Source organism: Panthera tigris, chromosome B1, assembly GCF_018350195.1.
Source record: "Panthera tigris isolate Pti1 chromosome B1, P.tigris_Pti1_mat1.1, whole genome shotgun sequence".
Taxonomy (NCBI): Eukaryota; Metazoa; Chordata; class Mammalia; order Carnivora; family Felidae; genus Panthera; species Panthera tigris.
The window spans coordinates 158590495-158610441 of NC_056663.1; the positions used below are offsets into that span (position 1 = coordinate 158590495).

The following is a 19947-nucleotide window of genomic DNA, read 5'->3' on the forward strand; positions in this document are numbered from 1 at the left end:
AGTTGTCCACGGTGTGCCCTCAGAGCGTGAATCCTCCTAGCAGAACACAAAGAGCAGCTGGGTCCCCCAGCACAGTATTGGTGCTATTTCTAGCAGTCTCTTTACTATTCATCCTAAGAAAGAATGAGCTGAAGCCACTGGGAAAAGAGAGGACTGCCACAGAGGAACTAAACATCCTTTCTCTTTCACAGGTATCTCCTCTCAGTAAGGAAGATGCTGGAGAATATGAGTGCCATGCATCCAATTCCCAAGGACAGGCTTCAGCATCGGCAAAAATTACAGTGGTTGATGCCTTACATGAAATACCAGTGAAAAAAGGTAAGTAACAAAATCTTACAACCATTTAAAAAGAACTCGTGCTTTTGTTTAAAAAAAAGAGAACCAAGGCCCTTTAAAAAGGGCTAATGCTTTTGTTTAATAACAGAACCAAGAACGAAAACATCAGAGACAGCTCTTACTGAAATTTGTATGTTCGTTATCCACAAAAGCATGCTACCAAAATGTAGAGCACATGGCTGTAAAACAACATCTGGATGCCTATGGAACACTACTGTTAGGACTTAGGTGCTTCGCCTTCTCTTACATGGAAGAGTTAAAACTCAAATTTGAAGGGAATCACTTCTATTTCCCATAACTTTCTATCCACGTGGCATTTTTTTCCTTGGTGTTGTGACTATTACGTTAAACTTCCATTTAAAAGTAAACGATTGTGGGCAATTCTGGTTCTTCACTTTGAGATTTTATAAGAAAAAGCCAGAAGAGGAAGTATACTGACAAGTACCCAGCTCTAGCTGCCTCTCTCCACTTCACCATCAATATCCTGGTGGTGTCAGAGCGGTGCTACTTTACATTTCTATAGTTCTAGTGGACTGATGTCCGAACTGGCTTTCTCTTAAACCAAAAATAACAAATTTATCAGCATCTGTCCCACCGTGCAGATCACTCACCTGTGGTATGGAAGGAGGAAGTATCAAGTGAGCATGTGTTTGGCCAGAATTCTCTTTGGCCAAGATGTGTAAAGCGAGGTGATAGCTCTGCCACTAATCCTCCACTGAAATTTTGAATGAAAGCCTCTCTAGCTCTCGACTTGCTCATTTGTGAAACGAACTCTTCCACTTCTGTAATAAGGCCCATCTCTTATGCATAGACCGGTACAACAAAAATCACAGCCCAAATTCCAAAGAGCACGCCACCGTATCATTTATAGTTACTTATATATCCTTTATCCTCACATATATGGAAAACACTAAAGTACCTGAAAATTACAGATATGGATGTGGTTGACTTTCTAATTTTCATCTTTTTCTTTTTTCGAATAGGTGAAGGTGCTGACCTATAAACCTGCAGAATATATTAGTCTGCATCACTAACAGCAGTCCTGGATAACTACAGTCCTGGATACTTGCTGTAATAACCAGTGCTTGCCTAATAACCAGTTTCTTTTCATTCAACCCACTAACGCTTAGTTATATTCACTGGTTTTACATAGAGGAAAATCCAAAATAAAGGTAACACATCAAGACTATCTACAAAAATTTATTGTCTATTTACAGAAGAAAAGCATGCATGTAATTAAAATCAATAAAATGCTTTCTCTCACAATGCAGTACATTGGGTTTTTTTTTGTTTTAAGCCATATTATAAAAACAAGTATTTACAAGCATCTTGAGGCTTCTTTAAAACAGCTTAGACACTCATCATTCGAGGCGCAATACTCATAGACATAAGTTCCTGAAACAGCAGTTTGCACGCATAAGGCATTCTCACCAAAGAAATCTGGGGGAGAGAAAAAAAGGTAATTAGCAAAACTATATTTGAAGTGACCCCATTTACCTACCCCAGAAAAAATTGTAAGGACTTGGTAGTGTAGATGATAAATAAGGGAGTAGGCTGGTAGCATTCCTCCTGCTGCCTTGGCTTTTTCATGGTTTTCTCCTGAGCAGCTTTGGTATTTCAGCCTTTCTGTCAGACATATTTATATTTGCCCTTCTCAAAAGGTTTTTTTTAAAAAACTCCTTAATTTAAAATGTTTAAAATTCCTTGTACAAGTCATTTCCAAAGATGATATACTGGTTTTTCTCTTTTTCTCACTTAAAACTTATGGAAGTATTAATCAAAATTGTGAAAATGTCAATCTGTTCCACCACACTGAACCTGCCTGGATGATTAGACCAACATGGTTATATCCTAGACAAAGTATCAACTGCCCGTAAGTTCTACACACCTGAGTTTTATTGCGACAGCCCCGACATTCATATGTATGGGTCCTCGTGTTAGCAATTGCCATTATTCCACAAAGATTGCAAACATGAACCTGATAGGGATCTGATGCCTCAAACAATCTTTCCCTTAAAAACTGGGCTGCTCCATGGGCGATCTGACAATCTCGTTCCATTTCTCCAAAACGCAGGCCACCATCACTGTTAAGGAACAAACAACAGATTATTTTGTATTTATTTTCTATTACTACCACCACCTTGACTTTGCAAGTCCGTTTCTCCATGAATGAGTCTCCCAGGCAATCAAGCCTGAAATGATAAATGTACGTTGGCAAAACTAATGGAAAGAAGAGGTGAATGATCACAGGTTTCCCCAATATGGAAGTAAAATGAAATACATTGTTCAAATGGCCAAAAAGTGGATGGTGACAGTTTCCCTAACACTCCTAATATACAAAATACATAAAACCAATGATTTTCTAATATTACCAAAAAAAAAATTTATCGGTCAACTTTGGAGGATGAAAGACAACTCATTATTTTGAAAACTGATAAAGAATGAAGTACTTATCATGCCTTTAGGAACTATGTCACCAGGTAACCAGTTGAAACAAGATTTCTCTCTACAGAACTATTCCAACTATTAAGTGACAAAATAAAATTAAGGGCTTCAATCATTAATAACTGCTAAAATCACTAAGAGACAACCAGATACTAGAAATCTACAATACCACCTATACAGTATTACTGCACAAGAATGCAACCCTTCATATCATCAAAGCTCAAGATCTAATTAGCAGTTTACAAGAAAAACAGGAATATACAGCCCAAGAATGGAATCAGCAAAATCCAGTGTGTGAGAAAACACTCCAGGACAAATAATCCAATTGCTTCAACAAATAAACTGCAAGGAAAAAAAGCTGGAAGACAATCTATAGACTTAAAAAAAAAAAAAAAAAAAAAAAGCTTTAGGGGCACGTGGGTGGCTCAGTCAGTTAAGTGACCAACTTTGGCTCAGGTCAATGATATCCCACGGTTTGTGGGTTCGAGTCCCACATCAGGCTCTGGGCTGACAGCGTGGACACTGAAGCCTGCTTAGGATTCTGTGTCTCTCTCTCTCAAAAGTAAGCATTAAAAAAAAATTTTTTTTTAGATCAATCAACTGCAAAGCACAGACTTCTCTCCTGATTAAAATCAACAAACCTTTTTAAAAATTATTCAATCAGGAAAATTTGAACATTGGACACTGAATATTGAGGTAGAGGTGACCCTTGAACAACACCTGAGTATGGGGCACTGATTCCCCCCCATAGTCAAAAATCATAGTCAAATAGAACTTTTGATTCTCCAAAAACTTTACTAATAACCTGCTGACAAAGAGTTACGAATAACAATTAGCACATATTTTACATATGTATTCTTATAATAAACCTAGAAGAAAAAAATGTTAAAGTATTTATAGTACTGCATCAAAATCCGTGCATAAGTAGGCCTGCACAGTTCAAACCTGTGTTGTTCAAGAGTCAACTAAATACTGCGATTAGGTTAGTGTTCTAATCTTTTCAAGTAGAAGTTGTCTGGGTGTGGCCTGTGGACCCAGTGAGGGTGAAAACTATTTTTATAATACAGCATATTTACTTCTTTCACTGTGTTGACATTTGCACTGAGATGGCTGCAAAAGAAACAGAGTAAAACTGCTGAACACAAGTCCAGGCAGTGGAACCAAACGTACTAGCAGTAGTCATGCTCTCCACTGTGAAGGGAGGAGGGAAAAGCCAGTTTTACTTAAGAATGTCATTAATGAAGCTAGAGTTTTACTAAACCTTGACTCTTGAGAATACACATTTTTAATATTCTATGACCTAATGGTAAGTTCTAAAGCACTTCTATATGGAGGATGCTTGAAGAAAAATACTTGCACGATTCTGAACTAATCACTTTTCCCAAGGGAGTATATCTTGAAAAAAGAGCTGACAGCAATTATATTAATTCAACACTGAGAACACCAACTATTTGGCAGACATTTTTAGAAAAATGAACAAAGTAATATGCCTTTCACTTAAAGGAAAATAATTTTAAATATCTGTTCAAAATGATTAACCTTTTGATCTTTCAGTCAAAAATTAGAACTTTAGAAAACCTCTATTCAACGTTATGGCTTTAATAGTGTCCCAATAAAAGACTTCTGATAACACTGGTGAAGCCACTACAAATGTGAACTATTTTTGGATAAATATGTCAACATGAGCCAGTATTTTCCAAACAGCCAATTATGGTGCTACAAAATTACACATGTGTGAAAGATACACTCAAAGTGCAAGACAAGCCAGTGGATTTTAATATAATGAATACAAAAGATTCACTGAGTTGGCTTCTACATTACAACTAGCCTTTAAGAAACTACAACTTTTCATTTTGGTGTAGCATCAAAACATAATATCCAAAGTCACCTGAAAATGTTATTAAAATATTCCTCCCTTTTCCAACCACGTATCTATGGGAAGTAGGATTTTCCTTGTATACTTAAATATAAAAAATAAAATACTGCAGTAGACTGAATGCAGAAGCAGACAGAAGAATCCTGCTGTCTTCTAGCAAATCAGCTCATTAAAAAGATTTGCAGAAAGGTAAACCAATGTCACTCATTACTAAATTTATTTGGAAAATATATTTTCCATTAAAAACGTTATTTGTGGGGCGCCTGGGTGGCTCAGTCGGTTAAGCGGCCGACTTCGGCTCAGGTCATGATCTCGCGGTCCGTGGGTTCGAGCCCCGCGTTGGGCTCTGTGCTGACGGCTCAGAGCCTGGAGCCTGTTTCAGATTCTGTGTCTCCCTCTTTCTCTGACCCTCCCCTGTTCATGTTCTCTCTCTGTCTCAAAAATAAATAAATGTTAAACAAAACAAAACAAAAACGTTATTTGTTGGGGGCACCTGGGCGGCTCAATTGGTTGAGCATCTGACCCTTGATATCCACTCAGGTCATGATCTCACGGTTCGTGAGACTGAGCCTCATGTCAGGCTCTGCACTAACAGCATGAAACCTGCTTAGGATTCTCTCTGCCTCTCTCTGCCCTTCCCGTACATGCACATGTGCAAATGTGAATGCTCTTTCTCTCAAATACTTAAAAAATTAAAAAAATTTTAAATGTTATCTGTTAATATGTAGCGGGCTTATTAAGTGTTATTTTTTAATAAATTAATATTCTAAGTCTTAGTTTAACTTCTAACATGATTAACATCAATAAATACAACTTAAAAGTTCTTTGAGGTCCTGGAACCAAGAAATTTGAGAACCACTCTTTTGTAAATCTATGCTAAACTACATTTACAGAAAAAATTGGTATCTGGACTTTGCTTAAAAATAATCAGGAGTTGGTAGGAATGGGGAGATGAACGTAACAAGTCCCATTGTTAATTATGGAAGTGGAGGGACAGGCACATGGGGGTTTCATTATACCATTGTGTCTATGTTTGTAAGTGACAGTTTTCATTTAAAAAGGCTAATTAATACTCAAGCCCTGCATCCGGCTCTGCGTTGACAGTGCGGGCTCTGCCCTGACAGTGCGGGCTCTGCCCTGACAGTGCGGAGTCTGCTTGAGATTCTCCCTCTCTCTGCCCCTCCCCAACTTGCACTCTCTGTCTCTCTCAAAATAATTTTTTTAAAAATAATAATGATGGGAGAGCCTGGGTGGCTCAGTTGGTTAAGCATCTGACTCTTGATTTTGGATCAGGTCACGATCTCACCATTCACCAGTTCAAGCCCCTCATACAAGGCCTGCTTGGGTTCACAGTCTCTCTCTCTCTCTCTCTGTCCCAACCCCCCTCTCTCTGTCTCTCTCCCCCCAACCCCACTCTTAAAAATAAACATTTTTTTTAAATAAATGAATATTAACAATGATGGTGATGCAGCTCTCTTACCGAGATCTACCCTCCATGGGCTGTCTATTAAGGATCTGAATAGGTCCCCTGGCACGAGAATGAATCTTATCATCCACCATATGCTTCAAACGCTGGTAATATGTAGGACCAATAAAAATTTGTGATGTGATTTTTCGACCAGTGAACCCATTGTACAGGACCTGAAACAAATTTTGAAGTACAGACTTAAAATACTAAATATACATGCACATACTGTATGATTTCATTTATACGAAGATCAAAAGACAAAACTAATAAAAAGTCAAGAGAATGTTTACCTTGGGGTTGGGTGGAAAGGTAGTAGAAACTGGAAGGAGACATGAGGGGGTATCTAGGACTAAAAGGGTACTGGTAATTTTCTTTTTGAGATCTGGGTGCCAGTCACACAAGGTGTGTTCACTTTGTGTAAAATAAATTCATCAAGCTGCACATTAATGATTTGTGTATATAAAGTATGTGTCATACTTCAATAAAAGGGTTGATCTTTTTTAAGAATGAAAGTACACACATACAAAACAGAACAGACATAACTACTAAAGAGCAAACGTACCTCATTTCCTCTGAGATGGTAGCCATAATCAGATAATAGATTAGAAATCTTCTGCACATTAACAGCATCATTAAATGGAGTGGCATCACCAATTTCACCTTTGTTAGCTGATACCTTTAAAAAAAAAAAAAAGTCTTTAAAAGGCTGCATCCTTTAGTCTCCTCTTAGAAGGAGACTTTCATTAATAAAAATATATTCAATTTAAATCCTTTCTATACAGGTAAGATTTTGAACTTAAAAATCTATGTTATATAAAGCTGTAATATTATAAGTTTCATTTTGTTAATATCTTACATGAAATAGTATTTATAACAAACTAATCTACCAAAAAGATTAAACTAATTCCATTATAAGCCTTCAAAAAGGAAGCTATCCCTGAGACCAGACACAAAAAGAATGAGACTCCCACCTATGGCTCCAAGAAAATGACATTTTAATGCCCTAAAACCAAGTCACGCATGTTAGGGTTAGGGTTAGGATTAGCCATTCCACCTTAACAAAATACTTAAAATTAGAAAACTTCATAGCTAGTAATATAGCTATAAAATTATTAAGTGCATACTGAACTAACCACCAATGAATTAACTCTTCATCTATAGAAAAGAACCAGTCTAAAGGATAACCATGTATGTATGTAGAGGTTGGATGTAGTAAATTTTACAAAAATTCTGACATAACCAAAACTTCACAAATTTTTGCCAGGGGGGAAAAAATCATAACCAATTTAAAAGCAGGAAAATAAGTATCATACTAGCTTTTTCCGACAAAGAACCCCAAACTCAAATATGACAGAAATCACATATCATCATTTTGGAAGAAACATTAGTTTGGAGTATATATTTTTAAAGAAAATCTCTTACCTTCCCTTGAAGACATTCAATCAAGTGACCAATAGTCATACGAGAGGGGATGGCATGGGGATTTATGATGATATCAGGGGTGATACCTTCACAGGTGAAAGGCATATCCTATAAAGGAATTTTTAAAAGGAGACAAACTTAACTCTCTTAGCTACAAAACTAGAACTGGCCCCCACCCTTGAAGTTTTCTACATCCACAATTGTGCTCAACATGGTATCTTCATATACTTATTCAACACTAAAAAGTCAAGCCTTTATCACCTTTATACTTCTAAATTAAAGCAAATTTTAATAAAATGTTAAACAGAACTTTGGGTGGGGGTGAGGGAGATAAAAGACACCCACCTCTTGTCTATACTGAATACCACAAGTACCCTTTTGACCATGTCGACTAGCAAATTTGTCTCCAATCTGTGGAATTCTAACAGAGCGGACCTGAATTCATACAAAAAGAGGTTAGTTCAAACTGGTTTACTTTTTATAAACAGCTCTTCATAAACATACAAGTATGACAAAGCTATACTCACCCTTATTTTACAAAACTTATATCCTTCCTGATTGAGAGTTACCATAACCTGATCCACAATTCCCGTCTCACTAGTTCTAAGAAATGTGCTACAATCTCTCTTGGTATAGCGTCGATTAGTGCCCTCCAATTCATCTTCATTTTCAGGCAAGGTGACTGTTTTGCCTATAATAACATCATCTCCTGACACACGGACTCCAGGAGCTATCAAACCATCATCATCTAGCTTGTCATAAATGGCATGCCTCATACCTATGAAGAAACAGACAAGGAATTTTCTGAAATGGTACTACTATATAGAAAAGTATTTACAATGTCACATAATCCCTCTAAAAGATTAAAAACCAAATACATAAATCATTTCCAAGTCAGAGGGAAGTTCACAGGAATCTTTAACACCATGAATTTTTTTTAAAAAAGCACTGGACTGAGCACTGGAAAATCAGACTATTTGCTGGGTGACTTTGGATAAGGGTATTGCCATGTTCTGATCTCTTTTTTACATGAAAAGGAATATCAAGGAGAAAAGACTATGCCCTCTAACACACATCCTCCCACAGAAACTTTTAATTTTATCTTGTGGAAATCTTAACTTCGATGGACATCAATTCATTACTACACAGAACCACCCACAGGAATGGAATAATAGATGATTTTAAAAATGTAACACATTTTACTTCACACAATACCATTAGAAGTCAAAACTGTGGCAGAGATGCCCCATTTCCCTGGGACATGCCATCCATTCCACTGCATACACAGTTTTTAATTATCTGTGAAAATAACTAGAAAATAAGTTTGAGTTTTCTAGAAGAAACAAAAAAAAAGTGCTAGGTGTCCTCTCATTTGTCTGTTAAATGTACACAAATATTGTGATTACACAAATGTAGTCACACTACAATGTGGAGAGGAGAGGGAGTTCCCATGCAAACACATAAACTGACGGACAGTTCACAGTACAAGTAAGAATGGGGCTGTAGCGTATTATATGAAATTATATGACCTCTCTAATCTCCTAAATACCCTCTTCAATGCAGGATCTACCAGGATGGAAGAACTATAACAAGCCAGCTCTTACATGCAAAGACTTTTAGCAAACACACATATTTTCTTATATAAGAGTTCTAAGAATAACATGAAAACATATTCTCATGTGGTGGGAGGTTGGGGGGAGGGAGAAGAAAAATTATTCAGGAAAGCAATGGTAAAGTTAACTAACTTTAAATTCCATAATTTAGGGGCGCCTGGGTGGCTCAGTCAGTTAAGTGTCCAACTTTGGCTCAGGTCATCATCTCACAGTTTGTGAGTTCAAGCCCCACACTGGGCTTTGTGCTGACAGCTCAGACCCTGAAGCCTGCTTCGGATTCTGTGTCTCCCTCTCTCTGTTCCTTCCCCCACTCCCACTGTCTCTCCCTCTCTCAAAACTAAATAAACATTAAAAAAAAACAATAAAATTTTAAAAATAAATAAATAAAATTCCATAATTTAAACATCGGTATCACTTACCTTGGCATGTTTCACGGGTTGGCTTCTCAAAAACTTCTTCTTGATCAAATCCTTTTTTAGATTCCTGTTCTTTATATGATCGATAGAAAACAGACCTAAAACACATGGTTATAAAGGTAATTTCTACTTTCCTTTCATAAAAGGACTTAGAACATAACCAATAATTTTTGCTTAATTGTTATTTGGGAGACAATTTAAACCATGAATCTAGGACAAGAGGTAACTGTATTAAGGGTCAAAGTTAAGTCCTAACTGCTGTTACATGGGCCACACATGTAGCATTTGACCCATAATCTTAACATGGCTGGATTATATGTGAGAAAGGTCACTAAATCCAACCTATCTGAAATAAGAATCCCTTCCATAATGTCCCTCAGAGATGGTCACACAGGATCTGCTCCAATATTTCTAGTCAGAAGTTTATGATACTCGGCTATCATGTCTACCGTCTACCCTCTGATCCTAGTGCTATCCTCTAAAACTAAACAGAAAAAAATCCATCTTCTAAATTCCCAGTTTTTAACCAATCTTCATATGCCATGCATTTGAGATTATTTGCCAATAAAATAACTGAAGCATAAAAAAAAAGATCGAAAAAAACACACTATGATTTTAATAGTTATTTATGGATCCTAAGATTACAGGTTTATTTTTATTTCTTTAGACGTTTCTGTATTATCTAAATGCAAAGATGTCTTTGCTTACCAAAAAAGAGTGTGGGAGGTGGGGGCCTCAACATATTAACATCTGAAAATCCTGAGACACAAGAAATAGTGTCTTCAGTCACTCATGACCATCAACCAGGCCTCCTGTTTTCTGGAGTCAGGCAATGATTTCACACTATACTCTATATAGGCATCCACACAACAGTATGTGTCTGCCAAATATCCACAAAGCATCATGAATTGAGGCAAAAGATTAAATATCTTAACAGAAAAATTTCTCTGCTGTCAAGTCAGATCAAAATCTCTTCTAGCCTGATCTTCAAAACCACCAAAAAGTTTGGATACATAAGCCAAACTTGTTTTTAAAAAATTTTTGATTAAAATATTAATGTTTTGACAACTGTTGTAAATAGCTGACCTGAAAAAGCCTCTGTCTACAGCTGAACGATTCATGATAACAGAGTCTTCTTGATTATATCCAGTGTAAGATGCAATGGCCACAATGGAGTTGATACCTGTAGTGCATGTAAAAGCATACATTAAAGTATCATATAGGAAACAAAGAAAAATTATTCCTTTTATTTTTTTTTGAAAAGTTAAAAATTCCTTAATTTTTTATTCCTGGTACTACTACCACAATTTATTGGGCAATATACCAGATGTAAAGAAAAAAAGAAAACAACAACAAAAAAGACAAAGCTACAATGGATAAAAGACCTCAGAAATGTACATCCAGGGATGCCTGGCTGGCTCAATCAGTAGAGCATGCGACTCTTGATCTCAGGGTCATGAGTTCAAGCCCCACAATGGGTGTAGAGATTACTTAAAAATAAAATCTTTAAAAATAGAGGGAGTCGGGGTGGGAATGCACATCTAATTGACACTACCCTGCATTAAGCAATAGCTGCACTTTTTGCAAACTGTGGCTAGGGCAGTCCTAAATAAGAAAAGTTTCCTGTTTAAGCTGTAGTAACTTTTCTCACTCTGGATCATTGATCCTTCTGTGGCAGATTTTTACAGTTCCTCTAATGCATCTGGGACAAATATCTCAAAGTAACCTGTAGCTTTCCTGGTAACTCCTTGCTCTCTCTCCTGCTACGAACTGTAGCCCTTTTCTTCTGAGTTTTGTTTTTTTTTTTATAACTCTCTGCTACCACATCATTTACTTCCACCACTAGATCCATAATCACCACCACAGGGACTGCCCAAGCTTATTCCACTGAAACTGCCCTGTTTCGTGGGTCCATAATTTTACTTCTGTGGCCCACTGCTATTTCCAAAACCATTATAGTTCCCACCACCACATTTACCACCTCTGAAAATTCCTCTTTCATCGTAACCATCATCACCACCACCACCACATCCACCTCCTTGGTTTCCATATCCTGGTCCACCAACACCAGAACCTCCTCCACGACTATAACCAGGACCACCGTCATAGTTGTCACCCTCACCTCTTTTATAACTAACTCTGCTGCCATCATCTCCACCACCAGAACCTCTTCTTCCACCAAAGTTTCCACCATGGCCAAAGTCACCACTAGCTCCAAAGTTTCCCCCACCACCTAAAAAGTTGCCAGATCCACCTCCATGAGAACCTCTCTGCAATCCAGCAGACTGTATATCTAGTTTAGAAAGGGCCTTTACCACTTCACAATTATGCCCATTAGTAGTGTAGTATTTCTGAACAACAATTTTATCAACTGTATCATGATCATCAAAAATTACAAAAGCAAATCCTTTTTTCCACTCCACCCATCTTCCATAACTTCTGTGGTTTCAATCTTGCCAATCTTACTTTTCAAAGTAGTCTCTCATGTTATTCTTCTGTATTTTCTTTAATACAAAAGCTTTACAGAATCCTCTGTAAAAACAGCTTTGATTCCACTACACACCCATCAACCTTGTGTGGTCAAGCACACATTGCTGCATCCACCTCTTCAACAAATAAGTCACAAAACCAAAACCCCTGGAATCAAAACCATATAATCTGTAAGTGTGCCCCATTTTTTCAAAATGTTCTCTTCAACAATCATATGTAGTATCAAAGCTCAACCCACCAATAAACAGTTTTCTCAACTGCTCTGGTTCCTGTGAATCATGCCCTTCCTCCCCCTGGTAGCGATGGCTAGAGTGGGGCTGGAGGCGATCAGGCAGGGGTTTTACCGCCATTTTGAAACCAGACTTGCCTCTGCCAACTCAAGTTTGATATGGGACCGAAGGAAACGATGAGGCTAGTCACTGACCCTTTCTTTTAAAGCAATTTTATGTAACCATATTTGCCACAAATGTTTTTCACCGCAGTACCTGTCAAAGTCTACTTCCCCTGAGATAGCAATAAATGAGGCAACTACTCTGAAGGCTTAATGAATAAAATAAGCAAAACCTGGGGCATCTGGGTGGCTCAGTCAGGCATCAGACTCTTGATTTCGGCTCAAATAATGCTCTCATAGTTCATGGCTTCAAGCCCCATGTTGGGCTCCATGCTGACAGCACTACTTAGAATCCTCTCTGTGCCCCTCCCCTGCTCATGCTCTTTCAAAATAAACAAACTTTAAAAAAGGGGTAGTCATGGGCGCCTGGGTGTCTCATTCAGTTAAGCGTCTGTCTTCGGCTCAGGTCGTGATCTCACGGTTTGTGGGTTCGAGCCCCGCATCAGGCTCTGTGCTGATAGCTCAGAGCCTGGAGCCTGCTTCAGATTCTGTGTTTCCCTCTCTCTCTCTGCTCCTCCCCTGCTTGCACTCTCTCTCAAAAATAAATAAACATTAAAAAATTAAAAAAAAAAAAAAAAAAGAGAGATAGTCATTCTCAATGTACCCATCTTGTAATTGGTGATTACACATACAAGTCACCTCATATTTATAAAGTGCATCCCTGGGAAGCCTGAGTAGCTCAGTCGGTTAAGCGTGAAACTTCGGCTAAGGTCATGATCTCTCCATTTGTGGGTTCAAGCCCTGTGTCAGGCTCTGTGGTGACAGCCCAGAGTCTGCTTCAGATTCTATGTCTCCCTCTCTGTGCCCCTCCTCCACTTACACTCTCTCTCAAAAATAAACATTAAATTTATTTAATTTACAAAGTACTTCCCTAAACCAAGTTTCACAATTTCCACAGCAACCCTGTGCCATAAATGAGGTACTACTATTCTCATCATTATCAGAAACAACTATTTAAATGACTTATCCATGCTCCCAAAGTTAGTAAACAACAGACTCAAGTCCCAGCTCCTTGTCTCCTGATTTGCAGTTTGAACATAGTACCATTCTGCTTTCCCTATACTAACAAAAACGTGGGGCCACCTTCCACACCACAATCTTATTCTTAGTTGCTGCTGCCCAAACTACTTTTGGTGAGACTGTAAAGAAAACAACAAGTACTTAAAAAGACAAAAGTTTAAAACACCCTATGAACTAGTAGGACTGAAATCTAAGAAATGACTGCTGAATGTGGGTGGAGTTTCAATGAATATAATGCACATATATGTGAATCAGATTTTCCAAAAATTAAAATACATTCAACTCTAAAGCTATAGTTAACATATCTTGATTTAAATATTTCAAATGTGGAGTAAAAGACTATGACTACAGAATACAAAGCAACTAAATCTGGATAACTGAATGTTCTGGTTATCTGAATTCTGAATCAAATGTTTATATTTGCTTCCCTAAAGCTAAATTCAACTTTCAAAAAGCAACCCACCCCTCATGAGAAGGCACACCATTCATTTACTCCTTTATGCATACAGCCAGGGGTGCAGTTTTAACAAGAAGGATGCAGCGTAAGAGGTGGTGGTGCTACTGGTCTGGGTCTGGGACACTGAAGACACACTCCTCTCCTCCAAGTCTCTCATTCCCAGTAATTCCCAACCGAAGGCACAAACAGATTTAGAGAGAGAGATGCATGCAAAGGGCAGGCCCTCCTCCCTAATAACAACATTTGCCCCTTAAAAGCTCTGGCTTCTATGCCACAGAAAGCTTTCTGCTGGCTATCTTAAACACGCCTGGCCCAAGGTAGCAGATTCCGGAGTTTTGTTTTTAACTTGAATCCATTCCTATCGCTTTGAAAAGTAAATTCAAAAGCTTAGATTTCAAACGTTTTTTGAAATATCAGATCGGGCATCACTGGGTCCACTTATATACATCACGGCCACAGCTGAAGCTACGGGCTAACCCCAGTGGAAAGGCAAACCTTTAACTTACTTACTCACCAATCCTGCCTAATGCTGTAGGAATCTGAGGTTGCAAGCCCTGTTTAAAACATAAAGCCCTGGGGCACCTGGGTGGCTCAGTTGGTTAAGCATCTGACGTCGGCTAAGGTCATGATCTTGCGGTTTGTGAGTTCGAGCCCTGCATTGGGCTCTGTGCTGACAGCCCAGAGCCTGGAGCCTGTTTCAGATTCTGTGTCTCCCTCTCTCCTCTGCCCCTCCCCTGCTCATGCTCTGTCTCTGTCTCAAAGATAAATAAAACATTAAAAAAAATTTTTTTTTTTTTAAGATAAAGCCCTGTTTAAAAGATTAACACTGGGGCCGCCTAGGTGGCTCAGTTGCTTAAGCATCTAACAGTTGATTTTGGCTCAGGTCACAATTTCACGGTTTGTGAGATCCAGCCCCATATTGGGCTTTGTACTGGTGGTGCAGAGCCTGCTTGTGATTCTCAATCTCCCTCTCTCTCTGAGCCCCACCCCCCACCCCCACTCGTGCTCTGTCTTGCACTCTCTCAAAAATAAGTAAATTTTAGGGGCATCTGGGTGGCTGAGTCACTTGGGTGTCCAACTTCGGCTCAGATCATGATCTCATAGTTTGTGAGTTCGAGCCCCAAATTGGGCTCTGTGCTGACAGCTCAGAGCCTAGAGCCTGCTTTGGATTCTGTGTCTCCCACTCTCTCTCTCTCTCTCTCTCTCTCTCAAAAATAAATAAACACTTAAACAAAAAAATAAAATTAAAAATAAAATTTTTTTAAAAGTTAACACTAAACACTATGCTAAATATAACTTTGCTCTCTAAGGAAAAAGAATCATTCTAATAAGAAGGTATTTGTTCTTCTGAGAACCTTAATGGGTTTGTGTATTTAAATTTGGAGCAGGGGTGCCTGGGGGGCTCAGTCAGTTAAGTATCTGTTGATTTTGGCCGGCTAAGGTCATGATCTCACGGTTTGTGAGTTTGAGGTTCGTGAGTTTGAGCCCCGTGTCAGGCTCTGTGCTGACAGCTCAGAGCCTGGAGCCTGCTTCGGATTCTGTGTCTCCCTCACTCTGCCCCTCCCCTGCGCATGCTCTGTCTTGTCTCTCTCTCTCAAAAATAATAAACATTTAAAAATATATAAATAAAAATAAAAAAATAAATTTGGAGCAGAAAAAGCTAAAATGTTCTGCTTGGGACGAAAGGAGTATGAAATTCTCCAAGGAAAGGGCAGTGTCAAGGAAGTTGACAGTGGAGAAAACCCCATTAGCAGGCAAGGTCTTCAGAAAAGTCAAATAATCCTCCTGAAATCTACATGATTCCCCTATGAAATCTTTAGTAGCACCCACATGGTCACCATCCTTTTGTGTGGATTCTTTGGGAGAACTGGAAGAATTCAAAGTCTCAAACATAATCAAGAAGCATAATATAAGAAAAATACATAAAGATGCAGGTTCCTGAAGGCAGAGGAGGGTTTGAAAACTGGAGAATTTGCAGAAATCTCAGGATCTTGGGAGATGTGATATGATCCTACTACAGAGGAAGCCAGTAGTAGGACATATATGACATCTGTGAAACATGAAATAGGCAAGACTTCCTCAGCATGTCCTCACATTTTGGTGAGCACCACCTATGCCCCTTTCTTTTTCCAGGTGATATAGTCTATGATTCTCAACTGTCTTGGTCCTTGTGAGACTTTCTGCCTCTGTAACAATCCCCGGATCACCCACATACACTGTATCAACTATAGCCCAAGAGGCAGCTCCCTCCATCCTACAGCCTTTATCTATATGGGCAAGTTTGAGAGATCAGGCGAAATTTAGCTTTTAGAATAGATGTGATTAAGGCGTGAAGCAATAACAGAATTGAAAGGCATGTAGTCCCGGGGCACCTGGTGGCTCAGGTTAGCCATCTGACTTCAGCTTAGGTCATGCTGTTGTGTTTCATGAGCTCAAGCCCTGCATCAGGCTCTGTGTTGACAGCTCAGAGCCTGGAGCCTGCTTTGGACTCTGTGTTTCTCTCTCTGCCCCTCCCCTGCTCATACTCTGTTTCTCTCTCAAAAATAAACATTAAAAGAAAACAAAAAAAAAAATGAAAGGCTTGTAGTCCCATGCCTTCACCACTTCATACCAGTACCAAAAGAACATTTCAACTCCAATCCTTTACCTATTTTTCTTCTCTAGCCATAAAGAAATCATCATGTAAATGTTGAAGAAAGCACAACACTACAAGCATACCCCAAAGATACGAGCATACTTGCAGACAACCTAACAGATTGCTTTCCTAGACAAGAGTAACCCCTTGTGGAAGACTTTGAAAATAAATCATTCTTACCTGTAAGAATTTGCTATCAAAATGCTAAACCCCTAGTATAGTTAATAATTTAAGGCCACTACCTGCAAAGCAAACTCCACTAAATAACGTTACCCACAGTTAAAGCCAAAACCCTGTTAATAATAAGGTAAGAAAACAATTATGCCAAAGAATTATGCTGTCTCCTTTAATATTCAACACTCTTCTGCCCTTTAGACTTCTCTGCACCATTTTGCCGGCTGTCCAGTCTCCTTAGGACGCTCCTCTTGCAGCGGCACCTGAGTAGCTCAATTCTTGATTTCAGCTCAGGTCATCTCACAGTTTATAGGATCGAGCCCCATGTCAGGCTCCATGCTCACAGCCCGGAGCCTACTTGGGATTCTCTCTCTCCCTCTCTCTCTGCCCCTATCCTGTTCACATTCTCTCAAAATAAATTAATAAACTTCAAAACAAAAAATCTCCTGCTAACTCCTGATTCTCCTTAGCAGCAGCTACATCTCAAATCTCTTCTGATTCTTTTCCTGGTGCCTAAAGCTGTCTCTGACTTTATTTTCACTCTGAATTTCCCTTTAGCAATTTCATCATAATCTATAATTACCACTAATACATAAAAAACTTCACAGCTCCAGATCTGAGCTTCTTTCAAATCATATTTGCGACTCACTATTGGAAAATCTTTTCTTACACGTTATAGCAGCAACTCAAAATCAACATGCTGAAAACTGAACTTACTATCTTACCTCTAAAACATCTTCCTTCTAATGGGCTTCCAATCTTATTAATAGTACTCCTCTCTTCTTTATCACCCAAGCCACGAACACCAACAATATGTCCAATAATATTTCCAAGTCCCATCAAGGGTATTCCATTAGGCATCTCATCTCCTACTCTTCTTCATTTCTTAAGGACCTTACCAATTCTCAGACCACTGCAAAAACCTCTAAATTATCTTCTTCCAATACCATATCTAATTGTAATCTGTATCAACTGCCAGAATGATATTCCTAAATTTTTTTTTCTTCTTAAGTAAGCTCCATGCCCACGGTGGAGCCAATGCGGGGTCTGAACTCACAATCTCGAACTCAGATTCTTGATCTGAGATCAAGAATCAGATGCTTAACCGAGCCACCCAGGCACACCACCCCCAATCCTCAAAATAAATCCCAAATTGTATTACCTCCTTGTTCCAAAAGGCTGGATGGGTCTTCATTCTCAAAATTCAACCTGCTCTCTACACTATGAGACCAAAGTTCACTCCCATACATTTACACTTCAGTTATACTAAAGTGCCATGACTACTAACTGTTCCGTATCTCATACATTCATGCATCTAAGCCTTTCCTCAACCCACCTCTCAAATACCCTTTTGTCAAACTATACGCTAGTCTAAAATGCCACCTCCCCCATGAAACTGGCTCTAGATTTCCAACAGGTATCAATCATTTCCTTCACTCTGTGCTTTCAAAGGATTCTGTACCTCATCATAACACTTTCCACATATCTATCTTTTATTATTTGTGTTCAAGTTTCCCACATTATAAATTTTGAGATAAAAGAGGTTGTGTCATAAGTTATTTTATTCACCCTCCCAAGCATTCAAAGTACTTAAGCATGACAGGATCTTAAAAGGTAAAGAATAGTGGCGCCTAGGTGGCTCAGTAGGTTACACATCCTACTTTGGCTCAGGTCATGATCTCATATGACTCGTAAGTTCCAGCCCACGTCAGGCTCTGTGCTGACCTCTCGGAGCCTGGAGCTTGCTTCAGATTCTGTGACTGCTCCCCCCCCTCTGCCCCTGACCCTCCCCCTCATGCACTTTCTCTCACTCTCTCTCAAAAATAAACATTAAAAAAATTTTTTTTGATAAAAAAAATTTAAAAAAAACTGAAAAACAAAACTGAACATACCTGCTGGCAGCTCTCTAAATCGTAGATATTCCATAGACCGTGTAGTCACAAGTGGTTTTTGAGGATAATACAGAACATGGGCCAGTGTATCCATACGAACATGGAAGTTGGTGATATAAACTCCCATAGCCTGCTTACCCATAGCAGACTGGTATGTGTTTCTAGGGGACTAAAGGTAGAAATGAAAAGGAGAATCAATGAAAATTTAATGCTTCTAAAGCAACAGATTCTACAGGGTACTACACAAATCAGAAATATGGCTGGTAAAGGTCATGTTTTTTTCTGAAAGAAAAGTCATAACCATTTGGAATAATTATGGCTAACAGTGAAACAAACAAAAAAAAGCATATTAAATGCTGATTCCATATGAGTTCACAGCCTTTTCATCAGCACACTTTTCTTTACGAAAAACTACAGATTAATCTCTAAGTTGTATTCTTCTTCCCCCAATACCTCAAAAAACCAGAAGTTAAAAAAACTGCTACCAACCTGGTTATGATCAGGAAAGGGAATAATAGATGCACAGACACCAAGAATCATCGATGGATGAATCTCACAGTGTGTATATGTGGAACAATAAGCTACTTCTTTCTCCTGTAAATCATCTGGAGTCATTGCAAGCATCACTGTTTCTTCTTCCAGAGTATCAATATATTCTACTACCCCACTGGCCACAAGATCCTGCCAACTAAAAAAGAGGAATTCACTTTGGAGTGCCTGGTTGGCTCAGTCGGTTGAGTGTCCAACTCAATTTCACCTCAGGTCATGATCCCAGAGTCATGGGATCAAACCCTGCATCTGGCTCTGTGCTAAGTGTGGAGCCTGCTTAGGATTCATTCTCTCTCTGCCTCTTGCCCCTCTACCCTGCTCGCACTCTCTCTAAAAAAATAAAAATAAAATAATCGCTTCTCGGCCTTTTGGCTAAGATCAAGTGTAAAAATAAAAATAAAATAAACTTTAAAAGAAAAAGAAGTATTCACTTTATTTCCTTATCTACTGAAGTATTTTAACTAAGCTTCCTGCTTAATAAAAAAGAGTATTCCTATATCAGGGCACCTAGGTGGTGGCTCAGTTACTTAAGTATCCGACTTTGGCCCAAGTCATGATCTCACAGTTTGAGTTGGAGCCCTGCAGTGGGCTCTCTACTACCAGCACAGAGCCAGCTTCAGATCCTCTGTTCCTTGCCCCCCCCACCCCCGCTACTGCCCTGCTCTAAAATATAAACAAACAAAAAAAGGGTATTCTTTTATCTACATGTACGGATACAGAAAGAGTTCCAAAATAGGTATATTACTGTTAATAGTGAAAAAAA

The 19947-nt window shown here is 38.8% G+C and overlaps 2 protein-coding genes and 1 pseudogene across 2 annotated transcripts in view; 1 reads left to right on the plus strand and 2 right to left on the minus strand.

The window, feature by feature from the left end:
• IGFBP7 (insulin like growth factor binding protein 7) overlaps positions 1–1602 on the plus strand; it is a 72535-nt gene extending 70933 nt beyond the window's left edge. Inside the window, exons 4-5 of the mRNA XM_007075885.2 lie at positions 192–318; positions 1320–1602. Coding sequence (XP_007075947.2) covers positions 192–318; positions 1320–1339 — 147 coding nt within the window. The 3' untranslated portion in view covers positions 1340–1602. The remainder of the gene's footprint in view (positions 1–191; positions 319–1319) is intronic.
• POLR2B (RNA polymerase II subunit B) overlaps positions 1521–19947 on the minus strand; it is a 41437-nt gene continuing 23010 nt past the window's right edge. The window contains exons 15-25 of the mRNA XM_007075861.3: positions 19125–19323; positions 18636–18804; positions 10663–10759; positions 9580–9674; positions 8075–8325; positions 7893–7982; positions 7548–7655; positions 6688–6801; positions 6138–6298; positions 2225–2420; positions 1521–1776 (exon numbers count right to left, since the gene is read on the minus strand). Of these exons, the coding sequence (XP_007075923.1) occupies positions 1687–1776; positions 2225–2420; positions 6138–6298; positions 6688–6801; positions 7548–7655; positions 7893–7982; positions 8075–8325; positions 9580–9674; positions 10663–10759; positions 18636–18804; positions 19125–19323 (1570 nt within the window). The 3' untranslated portion in view covers positions 1521–1686. The remainder of the gene's footprint in view (positions 1777–2224; positions 2421–6137; positions 6299–6687; positions 6802–7547; positions 7656–7892; positions 7983–8074; positions 8326–9579; positions 9675–10662; positions 10760–18635; positions 18805–19124; positions 19324–19947) is intronic.
• Positions 11106–12565, minus strand: LOC122238032 (annotated as a pseudogene).